Source organism: Drosophila erecta, unplaced genomic scaffold, assembly GCF_003286155.1.
Source record: "Drosophila erecta strain 14021-0224.00,06,07 unplaced genomic scaffold, DereRS2 tig00000055-arrow-pilon, whole genome shotgun sequence".
NCBI classification, from domain to species: domain Eukaryota; kingdom Metazoa; phylum Arthropoda; class Insecta; order Diptera; family Drosophilidae; genus Drosophila; species Drosophila erecta.
This window is the reverse complement of record NW_020825200.1, coordinates 12,159,466-12,178,806: the sequence shown is the minus strand read 5'-3', so window position 1 is coordinate 12,178,806 and position 19,341 is coordinate 12,159,466. Positions and strand designations below refer to the sequence as shown.

General features: G+C 38.7%; 2 protein-coding genes across 5 annotated transcripts in view; one reads left to right on the top strand and one right to left on the bottom strand.

Moving 5' to 3' along the window:
• LOC6542390 overlaps window positions 1–1,959 on the bottom strand; it is a 44,975-nt gene extending 43,016 nt beyond the window's left edge. For both annotated transcript variants that reach the window (XM_026978263.1, XM_026978262.1), the window contains exon 1: window positions 1,760–1,959. The gene's annotated coding sequence lies outside the window, so the exon portion shown is untranslated. The remainder of the gene's footprint in view (window positions 1–1,759) is intronic.
• An 849-nt stretch (window positions 1,960–2,808) lies between these two features.
• Window positions 2,809–19,341, top strand: part of LOC6540795 (disintegrin and metalloproteinase domain-containing protein 10) — an 81,033-nt gene continuing 64,500 nt past the window's right edge. For 2 of the 3 annotated variants that reach the window (XM_015159467.2, XM_001969561.3), the window contains exons 1-3: window positions 2,809–3,020; window positions 3,869–4,253; window positions 10,811–10,843. In XM_015159467.2, coding sequence (XP_015014953.1) covers window positions 4,190–4,253; window positions 10,811–10,843 — 97 coding nt within the window. In that variant the 5' untranslated portion in view covers window positions 2,809–3,020; window positions 3,869–4,189. Of the gene's footprint in view, window positions 3,021–3,775; window positions 4,254–10,810; window positions 10,844–19,341 lie in introns of those variants that run through there. The other variant, XM_026978231.1, reaches the window with a different exon arrangement.

Genomic DNA, 19,341 nt, shown 5'->3' with positions numbered 1-19,341 from the left:
TCTTCCACCAGTCGAACAGCTGAAAAAACACAAAACTGTCGACGAACCTTTTGGCCATTTGCAGCCGGTTTGCAGGCAGAACCAATTCAAATGAAACCAAAAAATAGTACAACAAATTGTAAAGTAAACTTTTCAAAATCAGGTATGAAGGAAAAATCCGAACCAGTTGCAAAGCGCCAGCAGCTGATCCACCGGAAAAACTGAAAAGCGCGTCAACTGAGCAACCTGAGCAAAGGACCTGCAGCCGGGCACTGAAATTCCAGGAGCAGACCGCCTGCCACGGACGTCAACTTATGTAAAGCCGACTGCCGACTGCCAACTGCGAGCTTCGGCCCACATCGCGCCGTTTCCCCCTCGCCGCCCCCTTCTGCCCCACCTTCACATTTTTCCATTTTCCGGCATTACTGCCGAAGTAAGTGCGTGCGAGCGAGACGCCAGCAATGCAATTTTGCGGGCCAAAGTCAGGCAGTTAACCAGCAGGCTGGTCCTCTTCTTCCTCCTCTGCTGCTCCTGCTCCTGCTTCTTCTTCTGCTGCCTGCTTCCTGCTGCCTGTGGCTGCCACATCGGTGTGCGTGTGCTGGTGTGCGTGTGGCGCCTGCGCACTCAGCGCACAGCTGACGGCGGTAAGGACCAGGCCCGAAATCATTCAATATCGGGGAGGGGCCAAAAAACGCTAGTCCTTGAGGTTTCATTTAACCAAGTTTCGTATTAACCAAACTATTAAAGCAGTTAAACCTTTTAGCGATTTTGAGAATGCCTTCAATGGAAGTTTTGCTATTTTGCAAGCTTTACTATTTGTATCTAGTATTTTAGTTTGAGTTTAGGTTCTGGTTAAGAGATAATTGTAATGAACCCTTTTATGTTCTACAAGATAGTATTGATTTAAAGATGGCGTATATTTCGCCTTTTGGGATGATTTTTCTATAGCTGCTATAAGAACCTTCTGAGATCCCACTGTTTTAGGTTCAGTATCATAATATGATACTGACAATATGATATCATAATGATTTTAACAACCACATAATGCCCAGACTTGTGAGTATCCAAATTTGGGGTTGACAAACTGCTGCCACCTTATGTAACGTGTTGCTTCCCGAGAGCTTGAGCGCCCAAGCGTGAACCGTCCCTGTAGTCAGAGGTTAACCTCTGTTGCTAGGCGCCCGACGCAGTTCCTCCACTGCCGACGCCGGCAGAGCTGCGCCGACTGCCGAGCCAGCTGATTTTTGTGGCAGAGCCGAGGAGCAATGGAACGGGGATTTCCCGAAAAGTAACGGCTCTTTCGGGAAAAACCGTTTTCCGTATTGATTTCGGGGGGCGCTGCATGTGAGCTTCCCATAAACGAAATATGCATTCTAAAACGCCCGATGAAAGGAGTAGTTAGCTGCACCGGGAGGGGAGGAGTGGGGAGCGGCGTCAAAAGAAGAGATGGAGAAAACAAGTTCTGGGCGCACAGTGGTGCAAGCTTAGAAGTCTAGTGGTGACCACTGTGCGGCAGCAGTTAAGCTTCTAGATTCGCATTTGCAGTAAACGCTCCTCTCTCTGTCTCTCGCTCTCTCAGAAAACCTGTTTTTGAGAATCGTTTTTTATAGCTTTTGCCACTTGCCACCAGACCAGGGCAAAAAAAAAAAATAAACAAAAAGTATTTCACAAGTTTTGTTTGCTTGCTTCTTTGCTGTTAGTTGTTGGTATTGTTGCTGTGCTTGCTGGTTGTCTCGCTTCTGTTTATCATTCACTGTTGTTGCCACCGTTTGGCGTTTACCTTTTGCACAATCTTCGTTTACATGAAAGCGGCGACGACACGCGACCAAAGGCACACACACATTGGCACCTACACCCACACACGGACGGGGAACGCGGACAGACACACGAATACGCGAGCGCGAACGCGAGTTAACCGCAACGGAGAGAGAAAGCGAGCACGTCCACCCGCAGCAACACTCGATGAGCATCTGACGCAGCGTTGCCAGGCGGCACGACTCATGGCCCCCTCAGCGAGTTTATCACTAAAAAATCCCAGCATGTCAAAAGTGGGCGCGCCATTCAAAAGTGCATCACCCTGTTATTGAAGGTATTAAATCAAAACACCAAAGAAGCGTTCACTATATTAAGTTAATTATATATTAACTATATATTAAATTAAGTACTATCTACTATATATATTTGTGCCAAAATCCAATTTCGATTGGTTTTTTTATAAACCCTAAATATTAAGTCTGGCAACGCTGTGGGAATATGACAAAGGTTGCCACCAGGCTTACAATTAGTATCGACCAAATTAACAAGGGATGCAGAATAATTTAAACTTTGGCGGCCTTTTTTGAATTTATTTTTCTCAATTTGTGAAAATGGAAGTATTTATTAATATGCTAATATATTATTAATGAATTACTTGCCTATTAATAAGTAACGCGTGATTCCATGTAAGGTGTAAAATTGAATTAATTCGTATTATTTGCTTAATGAAATCTGTCGATTATTGATTTCGATTATTTTGACAATTTGTTAAAAATCTTGTCATATATAGCCGAAAAGCATGCGCTTTTTTATGAATATAACTACTTCTAACTTATTTCTCAGTTTAAACGGCAATCGATATTCGATAACACATTGTGTCATCTCTATGTGTAAAATCAGTATTAACGCGCACGAAAATACTAGCAAAAGAGGTAGCTAGGAAGGAAAAATTGCTTTCGTGGTGCTGGTCACACTAAAACGAGAGTACATATGTATAAATTGTGAGAAATCGGGTAGTTTAAAAAAAACCTCCAAGCGAGCTGCACGCGTATCTCTTTGCAACGGATATCGGAACGCCGTGGGAGTCGGAAAATCGCTGGACGCGTGTTCGTGCGTTTGCATGTGTGCGTGCGTTCGTGTGTGTGTGTGCGAGTGTGTGAGCGAATTAAAAATAAATAAATAAATCGCCAAGTCAGGCTTAGGAAATGTGCGCTAATCAAAGAAAATGCCCCCGACTGCGGCCAATTGAGAATTGCGGCTAAACAAAATATTCAACGGGAGTTCAAGTGAGTGCCAATTGCGGAGACAAAATGGCTGCATTTCAACGCATTTAATTTACGGCAACACATAGCAAACGAGAGAGAGATGGAGAGAAATGAAGAGTGGCAATCGGAGAACACAACATAAAAGAGAGACTATAAAAGAAGGATAGGAAGAGGCACAGGAAAACAAGTAAACATGCGAAAGCATTGTTAAATTAGCCCATTTGCAAAGTTAAACTCTACATAATAATATTCACGAAAATTGTGGTTTGTTCCTTATTTATTTGAAACAGCATTGTAAACATATCGATTTGTTGTTTTCTTCTGGCAGCAACAACAACAATCTTGAAAGCAACAATAATTAATTTAATGCATTTTGTTGCGCTTGCGCCGCAACGTTCGCTCTCTCCTTCTCTCCTTTTCCGTCGCTCTTTATCGTCTCTGTTGCATCAGCTCTCCCTCTCTCGCTCTCCTCTCTGCGCTTGCTCATCGCCTTTGTTCGAGTGCAAAGGCCAATAGCTGTTTTTGTTGTGATTTTCTGTTTGTTTGTATTGCTAATGTTTTCCTTTTCCGAATGTTATTAAATTTATTAAGCAAGGAGAAACACATACTGAACTTATAAATATAACGTAAATGTAATCTAAATAAACAAAAAAAAAAAAAACAAAGTAAAATAGGCGTTTTTATTTTTTTTGTTATTTCAAATTAAATCAAAATAAAAGTGACGATCTAAATGTCTCACTCTTCTACCTTCAGAAATAAACAATCCAGTGAATAGACACAAAAATAACAACCAAAAACGAAGATTTTTCTTTTTTATTTTCGCTTATAATTTTTTAACGAGAAAATATTGGAATGAAATAAAAATATAGGAAAAAGTGTACGTGACAAGAGCTCGAAAAGAAGTTGCAAAAAATAGCAAAAATAATTCGTGCGTGCGGAAAAGTGCTGCGAAGTTTTATGGCCCATGCAAAAAGTGCTAAATTTGTAAATGGCATGGAAAGTGCGAAGCTCTGATTAAAAACCCGCGCAAAATTGGAGTGCGAGGTGCCCAAAAACGCAACCAACTACTGCCAAAAGGAATTTATTAAGACCAACCAACGACCTTCGCGGAAATAAAAACAAAGCAAACAGAAATTTTGTGCTAATTCTGTTTAATCGACACCATCCACGTTGGATCCCCATCGCAAATAATGTCATCAAAATGTGCTTTCTACATTGTATTCGTATCGATCATTTTCATCATCATCGTAAATGGTAAGTTTTTGTACTTTTATTCCAGTCTTCTAAACCCGTTTTTTCTTGAACCTTTAAACAATTAAGTCTCTTAATTTATTGTTATTTCCCCTTAACATAAAGCACTAGTGAAGCACTTGACTCACCGGCAACTGAAGAAACCACAACAATCAAGGCTTAAAATGAAATACAGCCAAGGGTGCTGCAAATGACCCATAGACAATAACATTGGAGTAAATGCTCAATCAGGCGGAAACAAAGTTAACATTTTCACCCAGAACCCTTCGAGCAACAAAAATAATTACGTACTTTGCCAGGATAATTGAGGAGTGAAGGATTTTGGGGGAGTGTTTTGTTTTGAGGGTGGAGCACAGTGGGTTCTCTTATAATTTTAGTAGACACTTTGGGTAATTGTCTCTTGGTTTCCTCGCCGCGACCATTTTCCTGTGGGTGTATTTTGTTATTAAACAAATGGGTTGCTTGGCATAATTAATTTAATTTCGCTATTGTCACTTCAAATGAGTTAACAGAATGTTTTTCTTGTGACCCAGAGTGTTTGCTTTCAGTCAGTCGATTTGCCTTTCAGCGTTATTCTCACTTGCAGGTGCCAAGGTTTCAAACTCAACCGACTCTAATAACACATTATACATACATGCATACATATGTACGTGAATAAACTTTTCACTTATGTACATGTAAGCATTGAGATTCAGATTCCAGCTATTTATTTCTAAAAGCAAATCCATTGTTGGGGCAGAAAGAGCGAAGAAGGTGGGAAGCATAAGGTATGAAGTGAGTCATGAAAACCTGAGTAAACCTCTGGGGACTCATCCATTTTTATTGTGAAATCGTTGCTGGATTGAGCAAAGGGAACCTATGTATATATGTACATATACTTCGTTATGAAACCCTTTTTAGGACAGAAGCATTTAGTTAACACAACTAAAAAAATATATCAATCAGAGTTGCGCTACTTAATAAATGAAAAAATTGTGTTTTTTGATACATTTTAAATTTATTAAAAAAAAAAAAAAAAGTATATGCAATTGACCGCTTCCTCGCCACTTTAACTAATTTGTTTGCATGCCAAGATTTTCCTAAGTTCAACGTTACGAAATTCGAGGCGGGGCAAGGGCTCACAGCAACAACAAAACATCCACTCTTGGCTAATTAGCCAAAGTCAAGCAACATGAACATGGGCAAAAACACGGAGGATAGAGGGCCGAGAATCAAACCAAGAAGACGGCAGAGTGGCGGAGGCGAAAACTGGTTTATCCACTTGGCCGGCTAATCTGACAACAAAGAAAGAGAGCAGGCACAAGAACCGAGAATGGAGAACCCAGAATCGAGGCGAATAGAAGAGGCTAGGGAAAAACAAAAAATCAGCGAAAAAGGTCAATGTCTCGGCGTTATCTGTCTGGGCTGCAAACCATATAATGATTGAAAATGAACAAATTATAAAATATATACGCAACAGCATATTTTTTCCCGCACAAATAGCAGCGGAAGCGAAGCTAAAAAACAAGAAGTGCTGTGAAGAGCAACAGTTCTTAAATGCAGAAACAAGATACAGCTGGGAATTAAGATAAAGATACTGTATTCGTATCTCAGTTTCAGCTTGAGATTGCGGCTACTTTAGCGTTACTTATCTGCATCTGTTTGGTTTCGTTTTTTTCTTTTCTAGTGTCGGGCTTGATATGAAACTTTAACAAAAATAAGATTCTACACAAGCTGACGAGTGAAATGAATTTCTAGAGCCACATCTGGCTCTTTGTGGATATTATTATTGTTATTGATAAGCTGTTGACTAAAAGTTGGTTCAAATATAATTTCAGTCGGGCAAAAAGCTGTCATAAATTACATATAGGAGATGTGGTCAGGAAGTTTACGATCATAGGGCCCAGAGAACAATGGATACTTCGCCCGGGCATTTATGCAATTTTCCTTTGCTTTATTTCGCGTACGTGACGAGTGCAACATAGTAAACAAACAAATAATGAAGCCACCATCGAAATCTAGAGATGACAACGTGTCCGTCGATAATATACAAACAAAATGACTCACAAAACTCGGGGTTTTTTTTGAAATACCCGACCCAGTTAATAGACGCGTTTGTTCTGTATTTGCCGTCGTATCTGCCAGATACAAATGTATCTCTTATTGCAAAGTGTGTTACTATCACCAGGCGGCTGACATTTATTGTTTGCCGAGTGCAAGCCAAATAAATGAAATGAAATGTAATAAAAAATGAAATACATGTATGAAATTATTTGCGAATGTATACATGCGGTGAATAAATCCCTTAAGCTTGTTGAATGACTGAAGCGCCTGGCACTTCAAATTGATGAGTAGCTTTAATGAAAGGGCGTGACTTGATGTAAATTGCCCTCTTCTAGAACGCTGCACATGCAGAGAAATGTAAATGGGTTTTCCGAGGGTGAAAGCAGTGGTCGGATCGACAAATGTCGTTATCCTGGCAGGTGAAACTCGTGTTGGCAATTTCCGTAACCGACTTAAAGGTTATGGCGTGCGCATTTCAATATGCCATTCATTAACATAATCCTCCAAATGTTTGTCATATATATTGTTCCATACGGTGCTGAACATTTAAAAGCATATCACTGCATACGATTTTGCCAACCACTGTAAATGAATAGACTCACTACTAAAATTATAAATTTTATTGAATCGTTTCTGTTTTTTTGTATTGCGGTTACTTTTCGGAATATTATAAATTTCAGTCAAGGACATATGTATGTATATCAAATATATGGACGTTAAATCAGTTTTTTGGAGACATTATAAATTATTCTAGATTTTGGTTTCGCACTTTCTTTAGGAAAGTGAACAATGTGTGCTTCTGTAACCTTCAATTCAATCAGGAAGCCCAAAGTTAGCCACTAAAAATGCGCTTAAATTGGATTTTATGTGAGAATTATGCTGCCTCATTATGCCAAATGGCCTAAATAACAATCAAAGCGGGACTCGCATGACACCAGTGGATTTGGGGGGCTTGGGGCGGAGGCTTGAAGTTTGGTAGAATTTAATTAAATTATTAAAGTTACGCGGTAAGCCACAGAGATACGAGGGGATACATAAACAAACAGACGAGCATCAGACAAAGGCATAAAAACTTTTCTTTTCTTTCCTTTCCCCCTTTCCCCATTTCTTTTCTTTTTTCCCTCAAGTCAAGTCGCGAAGCATAAACAAACAGAAGGCAAACGATTCGCCAAGGCGGAGATACATTATGCACAGACGCAGCTACAGATACAAGATACAAGATACACCATACACACTACTCGCCATCGCACAGCAACAAAGCGAATGAAAAAACAAACAAAAATGAAACGGGGAAGCGCTGATAAAGGAGAAAACTAAGAGAATAAGACCAAGTCAAAGAACATTTTCGTGCTGGCACTCGCTTTTCGCATTCGCATTCAAGTGCAGATTCACATTCATTTGACTTGGGCACAGAATTATGCACATACATACATACGCATTTATTCGAAGATACCTACATACATATGTATGTATGTGCATAGTTTCGTCCTTTAAGCCCACGGATATATTTTTTGGTTAGAACTCCGCTCCTGCTCTTCCCTCACATTTTAATACATTAAATATGGAGTCCTGCAGATAACTGGTGGGATGTTTAGAGAGCAAAAGTTTCTTAACGTGAAGTAAGTGTTAATAAAATTAAATACATAAAAATCTCAGGGGTTGTTGAATACATGTTCTGAATTAATATTATATATAAATGTATATTTTTTTAAAATCACTTTTACTTTTTGCTCATATGGGAAGAGAAATTCTGATTTTGTGAAATTTCTGCCTTTCATTTTCTTCATTGTTGCGTCTTCATCTTTATGCGTTTTTCCACTTTGTCTGTCTCGCAATTTTCTTATTGTTGCTCGGGGTTACGACGTCTAAAGTTGGCTGGAAAATGGGAACGGGTTATGGGGAGGCCGATGATGATGATGATGATGGTGGGGCGGCGTTTGCTTTTATTTTTATTGTGTCTCCACTCTGCCACAGAAGTCGACATTTTTGTGCTGCGCGCTTTTCAGGGGGTATATTTATCATCATCCCCTTTCGGCTTGCGCCCTTTTGGTGCCCGGCTTTTCCGGCGTTTTTCGTCGGTGTGCCAAAGTTGATTTTCATTAGTTTTAATGCCGCTCATTATGATTCGGGTTCTGTCTGTCCCTGTCTGGAATCTCTGTCTATCTGTTTTCCCCGTGCCTGCGGGGCACATACTCGCATCCCAGGCGACACTGTGCACGCAGATTGCTGCCAATAAAGGCAAACTTTCGGCCAAAGAGTCGTGTGTGCGGTTAAATATTTCATTTGCCATTCCAGGACTCCCATATCCAGAGGAATGTGTGTGTATGTGAAAAGTTTTCACGTAGATGATTGCTGTGCATTTTTTAGATAAAAAAATGCATATGTGTGTATTACTTTGCTGGCTTACTAAAAAATTAGACGAAAAAATATTTATATAAATATAAATACGTACGAAAGATTTATTTTCAACTTTGACAGAGTACTGAACTAAATAAATCAGTTTGTACATTTCAAAATTAATATTTGCACAGAGCATTCTCTTAATGATGGTATGATCTTAATATTTATTTTGCAGCAATAATTTAAAGTGCACATATGTAAATATTGCCAAATGCAACAGCAAATAGTTGCAATACTTCTGATTTTTAACATCGTACCATATCCCTTTTTTTTTTGCCTTTTATGTATGCTGACAATATAACTGAACTGATATGCAGCAAACAGATATCAAAAATTTCCATAAAAGCAGCAAATGAAAAAATGTAAAAATGGGTCTGCATTTTAGTTTTTTTTCTCAATCAGAAATAGCATTGAAATGTACATAAAGTGTTAGCTTAAAGTAGTGAAATCATTTTTGGGAATTTGTATGCCATTATTTGCATTTTTGACAATCAGTCGATGAGGATTAGCGTTTCTACAATAGTCAGTAAAATAAATCACCTTAAAACCAGAGCATTTTTATACTGGATCTTAATGAACTACAAATAATATAATTTGAAATGAATATTTTAATTACTTGGAAAAATAACAGAAGGTAATCACTGTTTTTGAAAGTCTAAGCGGTAATCAAAAGTCTTTATAGATCTGATTGGTTATAGATTTTATTCCACAACATTGACTTTGGCGATGCAGCCAGAAAAAAACCGTTTTGGTATTAAAGAGACAGTAAAAACCATTTATAAATTCAAACATGTATGCATTTCCCCCAAATCGTACCAAAATTTAGCGAGTCAGTGAATGGGCAATGCTAGATGGGTACCAGAAATGCCTTCAATTCATTTAAATGTGATTTATGTACCATACATGGGTTGCCATGGGTGATGAAGGCACGTAGAAACTGAAATGAATGTGTAACAACCTGAGTGGCGTTTCCTGCAAGAGTGAGATTTTTTAAAGCTTACACACACCTATAAAAAAAGATTAAAAAATGATTTTTTGCCTATATACAATAATTAAAATGTTAGTTCTTATGAAGACATCAAGTGAAATTAAGGGTATTAAGCAAGTCTATTAATCGAATGCAATTTATTACTAAAATGCAACCCTTTAGAAACAACTTGCTGCACCACCAAAAAACCACCCCTAAAATTAACCCCATAAACTGACAGTACAAAAAATGCTGTCAATAAAAGTGTGCCACAATTAATGAAAAATGGTAAAGAAATAAATAATTTACACACAGCGGTAGAGCGGATTAAAAAATACATAAAGTCGATATTTGCATGAGCTCAAAAAATTATATTACCGATTCACTTGCCATCCGCTTGAAAATTATAAATTGCGATAGTAACTTTCCGCTTTCTATAAACCTTTTTCGGTTTTCATTTTTCGCATGCTTAAAACAAAAACAAGAGAGTGCGTCATAGTCGAGGAACAATATCAGCACTTTCCACACCCCAAACCACGAACTCCCCAACCTTGCAAACTTTTAAAATCATTTGATATTGTAAAGCTTAAGCACTGTTAATCTTTTTATTTCGTACTTGACTTATAATGGCAATATAATTGTTAGGCCTGCACACCCATATTTGTTCTAATCATAATTTAATTTCTTTTGTTACCACTGCCTAGGAAATTGTACTTTTTGTTCAGCGTTAATTATATGTGTCAGCAAATAGAAACAATAACACATTTTACGGGTGATATAAAACTTTGACAGTCAAGTGAAAATAATTGTTACAAAAAAACATTTCCGCGAAAACGTATTTGTGCAAGAAAGTGCATTTACCTGTCGAACAAAATGAGGAGGGGCATTTTATGAGTGCGTAAATGAAACTGTTAAAATTTTATTAAATTTTGTAATGCTTCCAACAAGATAACAAGCTTGAGGTTAAACAAATAAAAAAGTATCATTCCATAAGAATGCGTGATTTACTTAATAAATAATTATATTATTTTCAATAATTTTTGGATATGAAGCAGCTTTGTGTCATATTATGGAATTTGACATTTAACGAGATTTATTCCAATTAATAAACTTATGAACTTAAATTGAAAATGTTTCTTTTTACTTTCAGGTTACGCAAAAGATATTTCTGGAGTTAAAAGAGGTAAGCTTACGTATAAGTTAAATTGATGGGTAATGAAATAACATGTGAAATAAAATACATATTATAATCTTTGCCAAATTATAAAATGTATGTTCTTCCAGCTTCTTGGACAAAGTTTGAATTAGACATTAAAAATTGGATTTAAACTGGGTGGGTCAATTCCCTTAATATGATATTCTTAGTATTTAAATTTGGTCACGGAAGTATGTTTTTTCCAGAGATTTATTCATGCATTTGTGGTTTGGAATGTATTAGTTTTTGTTTACAATACACTGATTGCTTTTTTGATTGCTGCTGTATTGATTTTATATCGCTAGCCTGTTGCGGTTTCGTTATTAATTAATTCTCGGCAATCTGAGTCGGCTAAAAGCTGAATTGGAAAAGCTAAAAAGTGCTTGCAACTCCCTTAGTTTCATCATTTTTTTTTAGGGGCCCGCACATATGGCCCATTCACACGCCGGCACTTTGGCACGCCTCCCCGTGGTGCAATTTATAATATGTGGCGGCGGCAAAGGAAGTCGAAAAAAAAGTAGTTGGAAAAATGCCCGACGTCGAGTAGCTCTAGAATTCGTTTAGGCTGGCCCCACTCTTGCGAGCCAACCCACTCGAAACCCCGGGCTTTTCCTCAACTCGTCCACGTTTTCCAACCATTTTCCACCTTTGTCACCTTTTTCTTTTTCTCTCCTCAGCCCTTGCCTTTTGCAGGTTGCATCGCTGTTGACTTGTCAGTTGAGTGACGGCCAAAAAGGAAAAATGCAAGGAACTGTAAAGTAGTGCCTTTTATTCTGTTTTGTTTTTGCCGCTCATGCAAATGTTTGGGTCACTCGACAAGGCGTGGCACACATGTATTAAATATATATCGAACATATATATGTTGCTGTTCGATTTTTTATGATTCAATTTTATGCTTGTAGCGGTTGTGGTGCCTGGCCAAATGGCATAAAATCAATGAAGCTGTGGCGCATTTGGGTGGAAAATGGCGGCCATTTTGAAGAGCCCCCGCCCACTCGATTGTCATTATTTATTGAAAATATAGTTTGATGAGTTTTTACTTGGCCCTCGCCAAGGGAGCAGTGTGGTCGCCGGTTTCCAAATGCTGCAGATGCTGCCGAGTGCCTCACACCTTTTTCCGAACCACGGAAAACTCCTTCTTTTTCCGGCAGTGTTGTTTTTCTGCTGCGGTCAATGGAATGGCTTTTTGTGTCTGCCTTCTGTCTGTTTGCCTGTCTGAGTTTGTGTGTTTTTTTAAAATTGGTTAAATCAGCAAACTTTTCCCCTACTCTTTTTATTTTCATATTGCGCCGCCAGAGGTTTACCTTTTTTTAAGCATTTTTTATGTTGGCGGTAGATGAATTCATAAATTGACAGTTGACTACTTTTTTTGATTTTTATGATTATAATCCTTATTTACTTTAATTTTATTTTATTTGGTAAATCTTTTTAGCTCAGAACTGGCGGTGTCTGAGCTTGTGTGATTTTTAAAATTGGATAAATCAGTAAACTTTTCCCCACTCCCATTATTTTTATATTTCGCTCGGCAAGAGCTTTAATATTCTTTGCTTAATATTTTAAGCACTCTTTTGAGTGACGAGTCACATTGTATCAGAATCAAATTACGATCAGTAAAGTGTTTCGATTTTCTCTTTATTCAACTGCCTATTTAAAATGGCCAGTATTTTTTGGACAGGCTAAATCCTTGATATTCTAACACCTGGTTTTACAAGTCCTTTTGGCCATAAGTGTGCATTTATCACCCAACTGAAAAGAAGATACTTGACATTAAAAACAGTCTGCCGCCATCAAACTATAGACCATTTCTTCCGCTTCATATTACAAATCTGCTGCTGATACGATTATGTGGCGGCTAAATAAATAATTCGAATTGGGATTGGGAATGGGAATTGCTGGTGTATAGTGTGCCTTGGAGCGAGGGGTCATGAAAAGGCGGAAAAAAACTGCGCTATTCCGTGGGGTATGACCAGTTAATAGCATTTCCCCCCCGGTTACGCCCACGCAATCGACACAATATTCCAGCAAGTGTGTGCAACAGCTTTGCGCTGTTTTTTTATTTCAGTTTTTCTCCATACCCTGTGTGCCAAGTATCTTTCCCTGTTCGCGGCTGAATCTGGAGTTATGAAGTTTTTTAACGGGAAGGAAAATGAAGGAAGTATAAAGAGTTGATTGCACCACCGGATGGGCAAAAAAAAAAGGGGGAAAATTTGGGGCCATAAAGGGACAAGTTACTTTGAAAAACGGCAATGCACATGATGGGGTTACATGAAAGAAAAATTTGCAAGCGAATGGGTTGACCGACTGATTAGTTTGCGCTCCGCTGCTCTCACGGAAAGTGAAATAAATAAAGTGTCAAGACATGTGGGAAGTTTGAAGTTTGTTGCATAACATAAACTTTATATGCTGTACCCAGCAATACAAATATATATTTTTAACAGAGTTGAGAGTGTGAACTACCATTTTATCATTATCGTTATCCAATGTATGTTACAGTATGCCACATCGAAAACAGTTAGTAAGAGGATTTGCTCACAAGCTTGTAAATTCCCTCGATATTTGCATGATAATTTCTTGATCCTGTGCAGCATAACAATAATCGCTGGAACGGTTTAATTTTCGTTGTTCAAAGCATTTTCATCTGTTTTCAGTTTTCCTTGCTGCGAAGCGAATTGCAATCCTCAACGAACTAAAGAGCTGCAAACATTGTGCTTGAAAACTTTCTGTTGCCGGGTATTGTGCACTTGCCATTTTTTTTTTTAATTTTTCCCCTATTCCGTTTTTTGCAAACAGATTTGCCCGTATCAGAGACAGAGCAGACATTTCTGGAGTTTGAGCTAAATGCGAAGTGGTGGCAGGCTGTTAGATCCTGCCGAGGATGGGATAGCTCCCCAGTTCCCATGGCCATCCTGCTATTTAGCCATGTTTTGTTTGTTTTTGTGCTCTAGCTGCAGTTTGAGCGCTGCCATTCTCTGATATCCCCCGTATTCCCTCCTTCAAATTTCTCATTCGCTTTGCAGCCATTTTTATCTTCAATACACGCTCATTTACGCTGTCTGATGGCTTTAGGGTATATTCATATCCGCTGTGTTTTCAGACAGGAAGTCGCGAGCTGGGAGCTGAGTAGCTAAGCAATATGTGTGCATGCCGTTCCTGATTACACTGTTAAACTAAAAAATATGAAACGAGAGAAAATATGTGTTTAATATATAACTCTATTTTGAAACTATGTTCACTCATAATCAATACTTTTATATATTAAAGCCATCAACAGAGAGTAGAGGCATAGTCATTTTTATAAAAAATTAAATTTAAATTAGAAGTCAAGTAATTATCAATATAACACGGAATGAAATTTATTCAAGAACTTGAACTTGAACCATAAAACATTCAGTAGTGTAGATAGCTTTTTAATATTCCTGAAAAGCGTGCCGTCTGTTTTTTCTGCTATTGTCTGGCAAATGCTTGGGAAAAACAGCGGATAAGCCACTATCTTCTTTGCAATACATAGTTACTCGGAAAATGTACATAAAGTGTATATAGATACAGCTGTACATATTTTAAATCGGCTCACCCAAATACGCTGCCAGCATTTTCGCTAATAAACTTTGTCGCCGGGGATTTAATCAACTTTATTTTATTGTTCATCCTGGCAGCCAAGTCTGGCGCATCCTTTTTTACGAGTAGCTTACTCCTTCCTGAGCCACGGAACCCTTTTGGCCAACAGGATTTTCATTCCATTTTGTGCTCTGAGCTGCCTGCTTCTTTTGAATGGCCTTGCAGAGTATTGAAAACATTGATTACCAAATGTGAGGCTTAGATGTCTGGTTTGGCTGCAACATTGCCATTTATCGGTTTGTTAAAACTGCGTTTTATTGCATGCCACGTATTCATTTATGAGGCGCTTTGTCAGCTTTTCAATGACACTGTGGTATTTTCTTTTGTATAGCGGTCTCTTTGATAAAACAAAGTATTAGTCATATAACAATAGTTAAGTACCCTCATATAAATAGCAAAAATTCCCAAGCCCTTTAACTAGTTACAAAATTAACCTACAAAATCATGATACCAGGAATATTATAGATATTCATGATCAGCCCACGCACTTTCTCCACAAATACTTACCCACCCATTCCACCAAGAAAGCAGACAGACATTTTCCCTGGGACAATCTGTAAACTCATTACCCAAGGCTAATCAAAGGCACACGCAGTGGGCCAGCAAACGTTTTTATGCTGGGTAATTAGGATGTTGGCCGTGCCAAGGGGTGGACAACATGACCCACCCACGAATAACTCAGTTATCAGACACGAGCTGGCTAATAGAAGCATTATACTGTAGGAATTCTCCGCAAATGGGTAAAAAGGAGGGCAACAGAATGTATTCATGTATAGCTCACGCAGTGGGTCGCAAACACGCAAGCAAACTAATGTACACAACTTAATTATCAAAGGAAAATCGCAGACTTATGTATGAGATGCTCGATATAAATAATGGCCACCAGACAGGAGGCGTCTCGACTGGATGGGGCCAAAAGTTAACGCATCTTTAATGAGCCAAGGCCTACATGGAAGCAGCCTCTTTAAGCAGCAAAATAACAAAAGTTGAGATAGGCATTCCACTAAACTGTCTTATAATTTTAAATGTATAATCTATAATTTACCACTATAAATTGAATTTAAAGCATATTTAAAATCTACATCTTTCTCTTTAAAGCTTAGTTTGTAATGTTTTCGGTTGAAGGTAATGCTGTTTTATTTATCAAATTGAAAAACTTTACAATTTGTTTACATTTTGTAGAAGGAAAAGGAGTAATATTTGTAAAAGGATTTTGCGATATTATGAAAACGCGATATTTTCGGCATATATATTTTTCAACATCGGCAGCATTTCGTCTGCAAGTGGACCAGCTTTTTGTGTTCAGTTTTATTTTCACAATTTCATCGTCCACTTGTTTTTGCGTTCATTGCTGTCCATTTTGCAATCTGTAGCTCCCCCTCGTTTTTTCTTTCTGTTTTCGGTTCGTTGGAGCATTCGCCGTGTTCATTGTGCTATGCTGCATGTTATTAACCCCGGACAGAAAGTTTGGATTCAAAAGATCGATAAATTACAATCGAGGGCTGTGGACTAAAAAAACTCAACGGAGATAAACCCAATTAGCTAAAAACAGCGGATTATGCATGCTGATAAGGGGAAATACCGCTTTCGATTGATATGCATGCCAATTATCCCATTTTTGATGTAATTTTTATGTAACTCACGATAATCAATCATTTAAAGACATTTTAAATTCCACCGGCTTAGCATCTTGAATTTGCGTCAATCTTTTTTTCAATTTTTCCCTATCAAACATTCACAGAGCTCTAATTTTAACTTTGTTTTCGTTGATTTTCTCTTCAACCCCACAATTTTTTGCAATCAGCAAATTTTTCAGCATTGCCTGTGAAAAGCCAATAAAACGCGCAGGAAAAACAAATAAAAAGGGAAATAAAACACCCACAAAAGTCACGTTAATGCCGCCTTGGCAATTTCAATTTGTGTTTTGAACAATTTAATTTTTAAGCCGTCGACGGATGCATTTGATGATTTTCCCATTTTTAGGGTTGCGAAATATATTTGTAAGTATGTACGTATATATAGGTGTACATATATATGGCCAACAAATACAATCAAAAGCTAAAAATCTATTATTCAGGACCGCCGTTCCCCATTGTTTATTCAGTCAAAGCTGAACGAAACAAACGAAAATGAAATAAAAAAGCAAAGTGTGGAAACTTGAAACTGAAAAAGGCAATATTGCTGTGCAAAGAAGTTGGGGAAAAGCGAAAAAGTATTGAAGCGCATCTCAGTGAAATTTTCTGTTGTCGTCCAGAACAGAATAGAATGGCAGTGGAAAACCGGCTCAGCCTTCAGCCTTCAGCTCCAGCATCAGATTCAGCTTTAGCTTCAGGATATATCCAAAGTGTCAGATGTGGAGAGGAGCTGAGGATTTCCAATTCCACAACTCTCTTGGCGCAAACAAGCAGGCATGCGACACAGAACTGAAATTGTTGGGTCCCCCAAAAAAAAAAACGGAAGAAAAGAAATTAAGTCTGAAACATGAAATAAAGATGAAGTGCCTGTCGAAGAAGCTGACTCAGTCAGTCAGTTAGTGCACTTTGTGTTTGGGGGAGTAGTTGTCGGATTTCCAACTGGGATTGCGATTGAAAGTGGGTTGTGGGTTTCTGGGGATTGGGCTGTTGTGAAGGCTTCTCTTGTTTTGTCATTTCTGCTCCTGGTGATGATGGCCGACGAGAAGTAAGAATTAAAACTTGTTTACGTGGCGCATCGTTTTCTGTACGGTTGCGTTTGATAACACCATATTTTACGATTTCAAAAGCAATTACACGGGGAATATTTTCTTAAAGAAATTATTTAGCAGCTTTATTACATGAATTCAACTTAACTTTGACCCTCCCAATAAGTATTTTCCAGTTGAAGCCGACCCAACCTCTATTTCATATTTGCCATAAATCCATATTTTCCAGTTGCTGTTCGCATCATTTGTTCTCAGTACATTCTGGGAAAACATCTGGCCTGTCTTGTAGCTTAAAACCGTTGTCTTTGCCCGACGTCGGTCCGACTATTTGTCTCCTTCAATTTGTAATCATTTAAATTGATTTTTCTTGTCGTTTCTTTCTGGCGTCGCTCAATCTGCCCGCCACTGCGCTCAACTGAATGCCTTATCCACTCATGGCTCGTTTTAATTGATGAATTTACTGACTGCCATTCCAGACATTGATAGGGATAAGCATCTTAACCTTCTTATGACTTTGAGATGCAGGCTGTATTTCAAGGGAATACTACCTACTGGCACTTTCCCTGCTTCGCAATTGTTCTTTAAATTGATTTTATAATTTGCCTCGGACGTTGAACCCATGGACTGCAGCACAAACAAGCAGATTTATGAACCGATATCTTTGGTTATTGACGTCAAGAACATGAACCAAGCCCAAATGCCGCCTGAGTTGAGTAAAACTTCCTGAAGTCTGCCCTGGTTCAAAGCATTTACCGAAATAAAAACCTTAATTAATATTGCATGTCACACACATACTTTTGCTGCAGCATGGGGAAGGCAGGCCTCGAGGGCACAATGTAATTGAGATTGATGCAATTGCATATAAAATTCATATAAATTACTTGAAACTAACACAAAGACTCCTCCGACTCCATCGGGCTCCCAACTGCGACAGCTGCGCTCCAGTGTTGTTCGCATTATGTTGGCCAAAAGGGCGAGGAGCGGGGAGGAGCGTCGGAGAACTCGTTTGCCCAAATGAGTCATAAACACTGAGGAGGCCAAAAGCGAGTGTCAAATGCACACATGTGCACCATCAGCACGATTGGGATGAACCAAACTACATTTGAACTTGAAAAAGTTTTCGCCGCAATTTGTTTTCCGTCTGCAAGCGCGCGAAAAGTGGCTGGCAACCAGGTAACTTGTTTGCGTTGCATTTGAGTTGCATCATTATCCAGTGGGGGTGTAGTTTGCGTTAATGCTGTTAGCCTTGAAACAAGTTGTATTTAAAACATGACGTAGTTTGAACAATGTAGAGATTGTGAATAAGTTGTATTGTGCGATTTTTAGAAACCATTCCAACAATTGTCAGCCCTTTTTTTTAATTTCACTTGGTCCACCCTAAACACACTCGAGCGCAGCAGGAGAAGGCTTCCTACATGTTTGTTATATATCGTCATCGCCAGCTGCTGTTGATTAGCGCCTCCTCATATGTATATGCATCTCGATACATACATTTATGCAACCCATTTATGCATATATCTACATACGAGGACGGAAGAAAAAGTATTGCGGAGTTTGGTTTTTGCAACACCGCTTATGCAGCAATTTATTCTGTATTGTGATTTAATACATATGCATATATTATAAAGGTTGATATTATTTATGACCAATATCAGCAGTATTGTATTTTAATTACAATTGGGGAAGTAATCACCTGCATATGTTAGATATTATGTGTATTATAAATGGTTTTTGAGAACAGTTCCTAAACTTTTTGAACGAACCTCTTGTGTTCAGCATGGGTCTGCATGCGAGGTGCAACAAAATGGCATTTGAAACATGTGTCAAGTTCCATGCACTTGTTTATGCTTGTCGGCCAAATTTCCCGCCCCAAGGCCCCACCCAAAGTCCTTCTACCTCCCCACTCGCCGCCGCCCCCTTCCCCCCCACTTGCCAAGTTTTTCTGCCAACACAACTACAACTACAACTAAAATGGAGAGCAGACTTGACTTTGGCTTATTTATTGTCATGTGCCCATTTGGCTTCCTTAGCAGCTGAGAGCGCCTCGTGAAACGTGTTTGTTGATAAACACAGCCATGAATCATTTCTCGTCACCGTTCCCCATCCCCAACGCAACACCCATCCCCCCTTCGCCCACCTCCCTGCCACCCATTTACCACCCTTCTCCCCTCTGACGATTTGCTAGATTTGC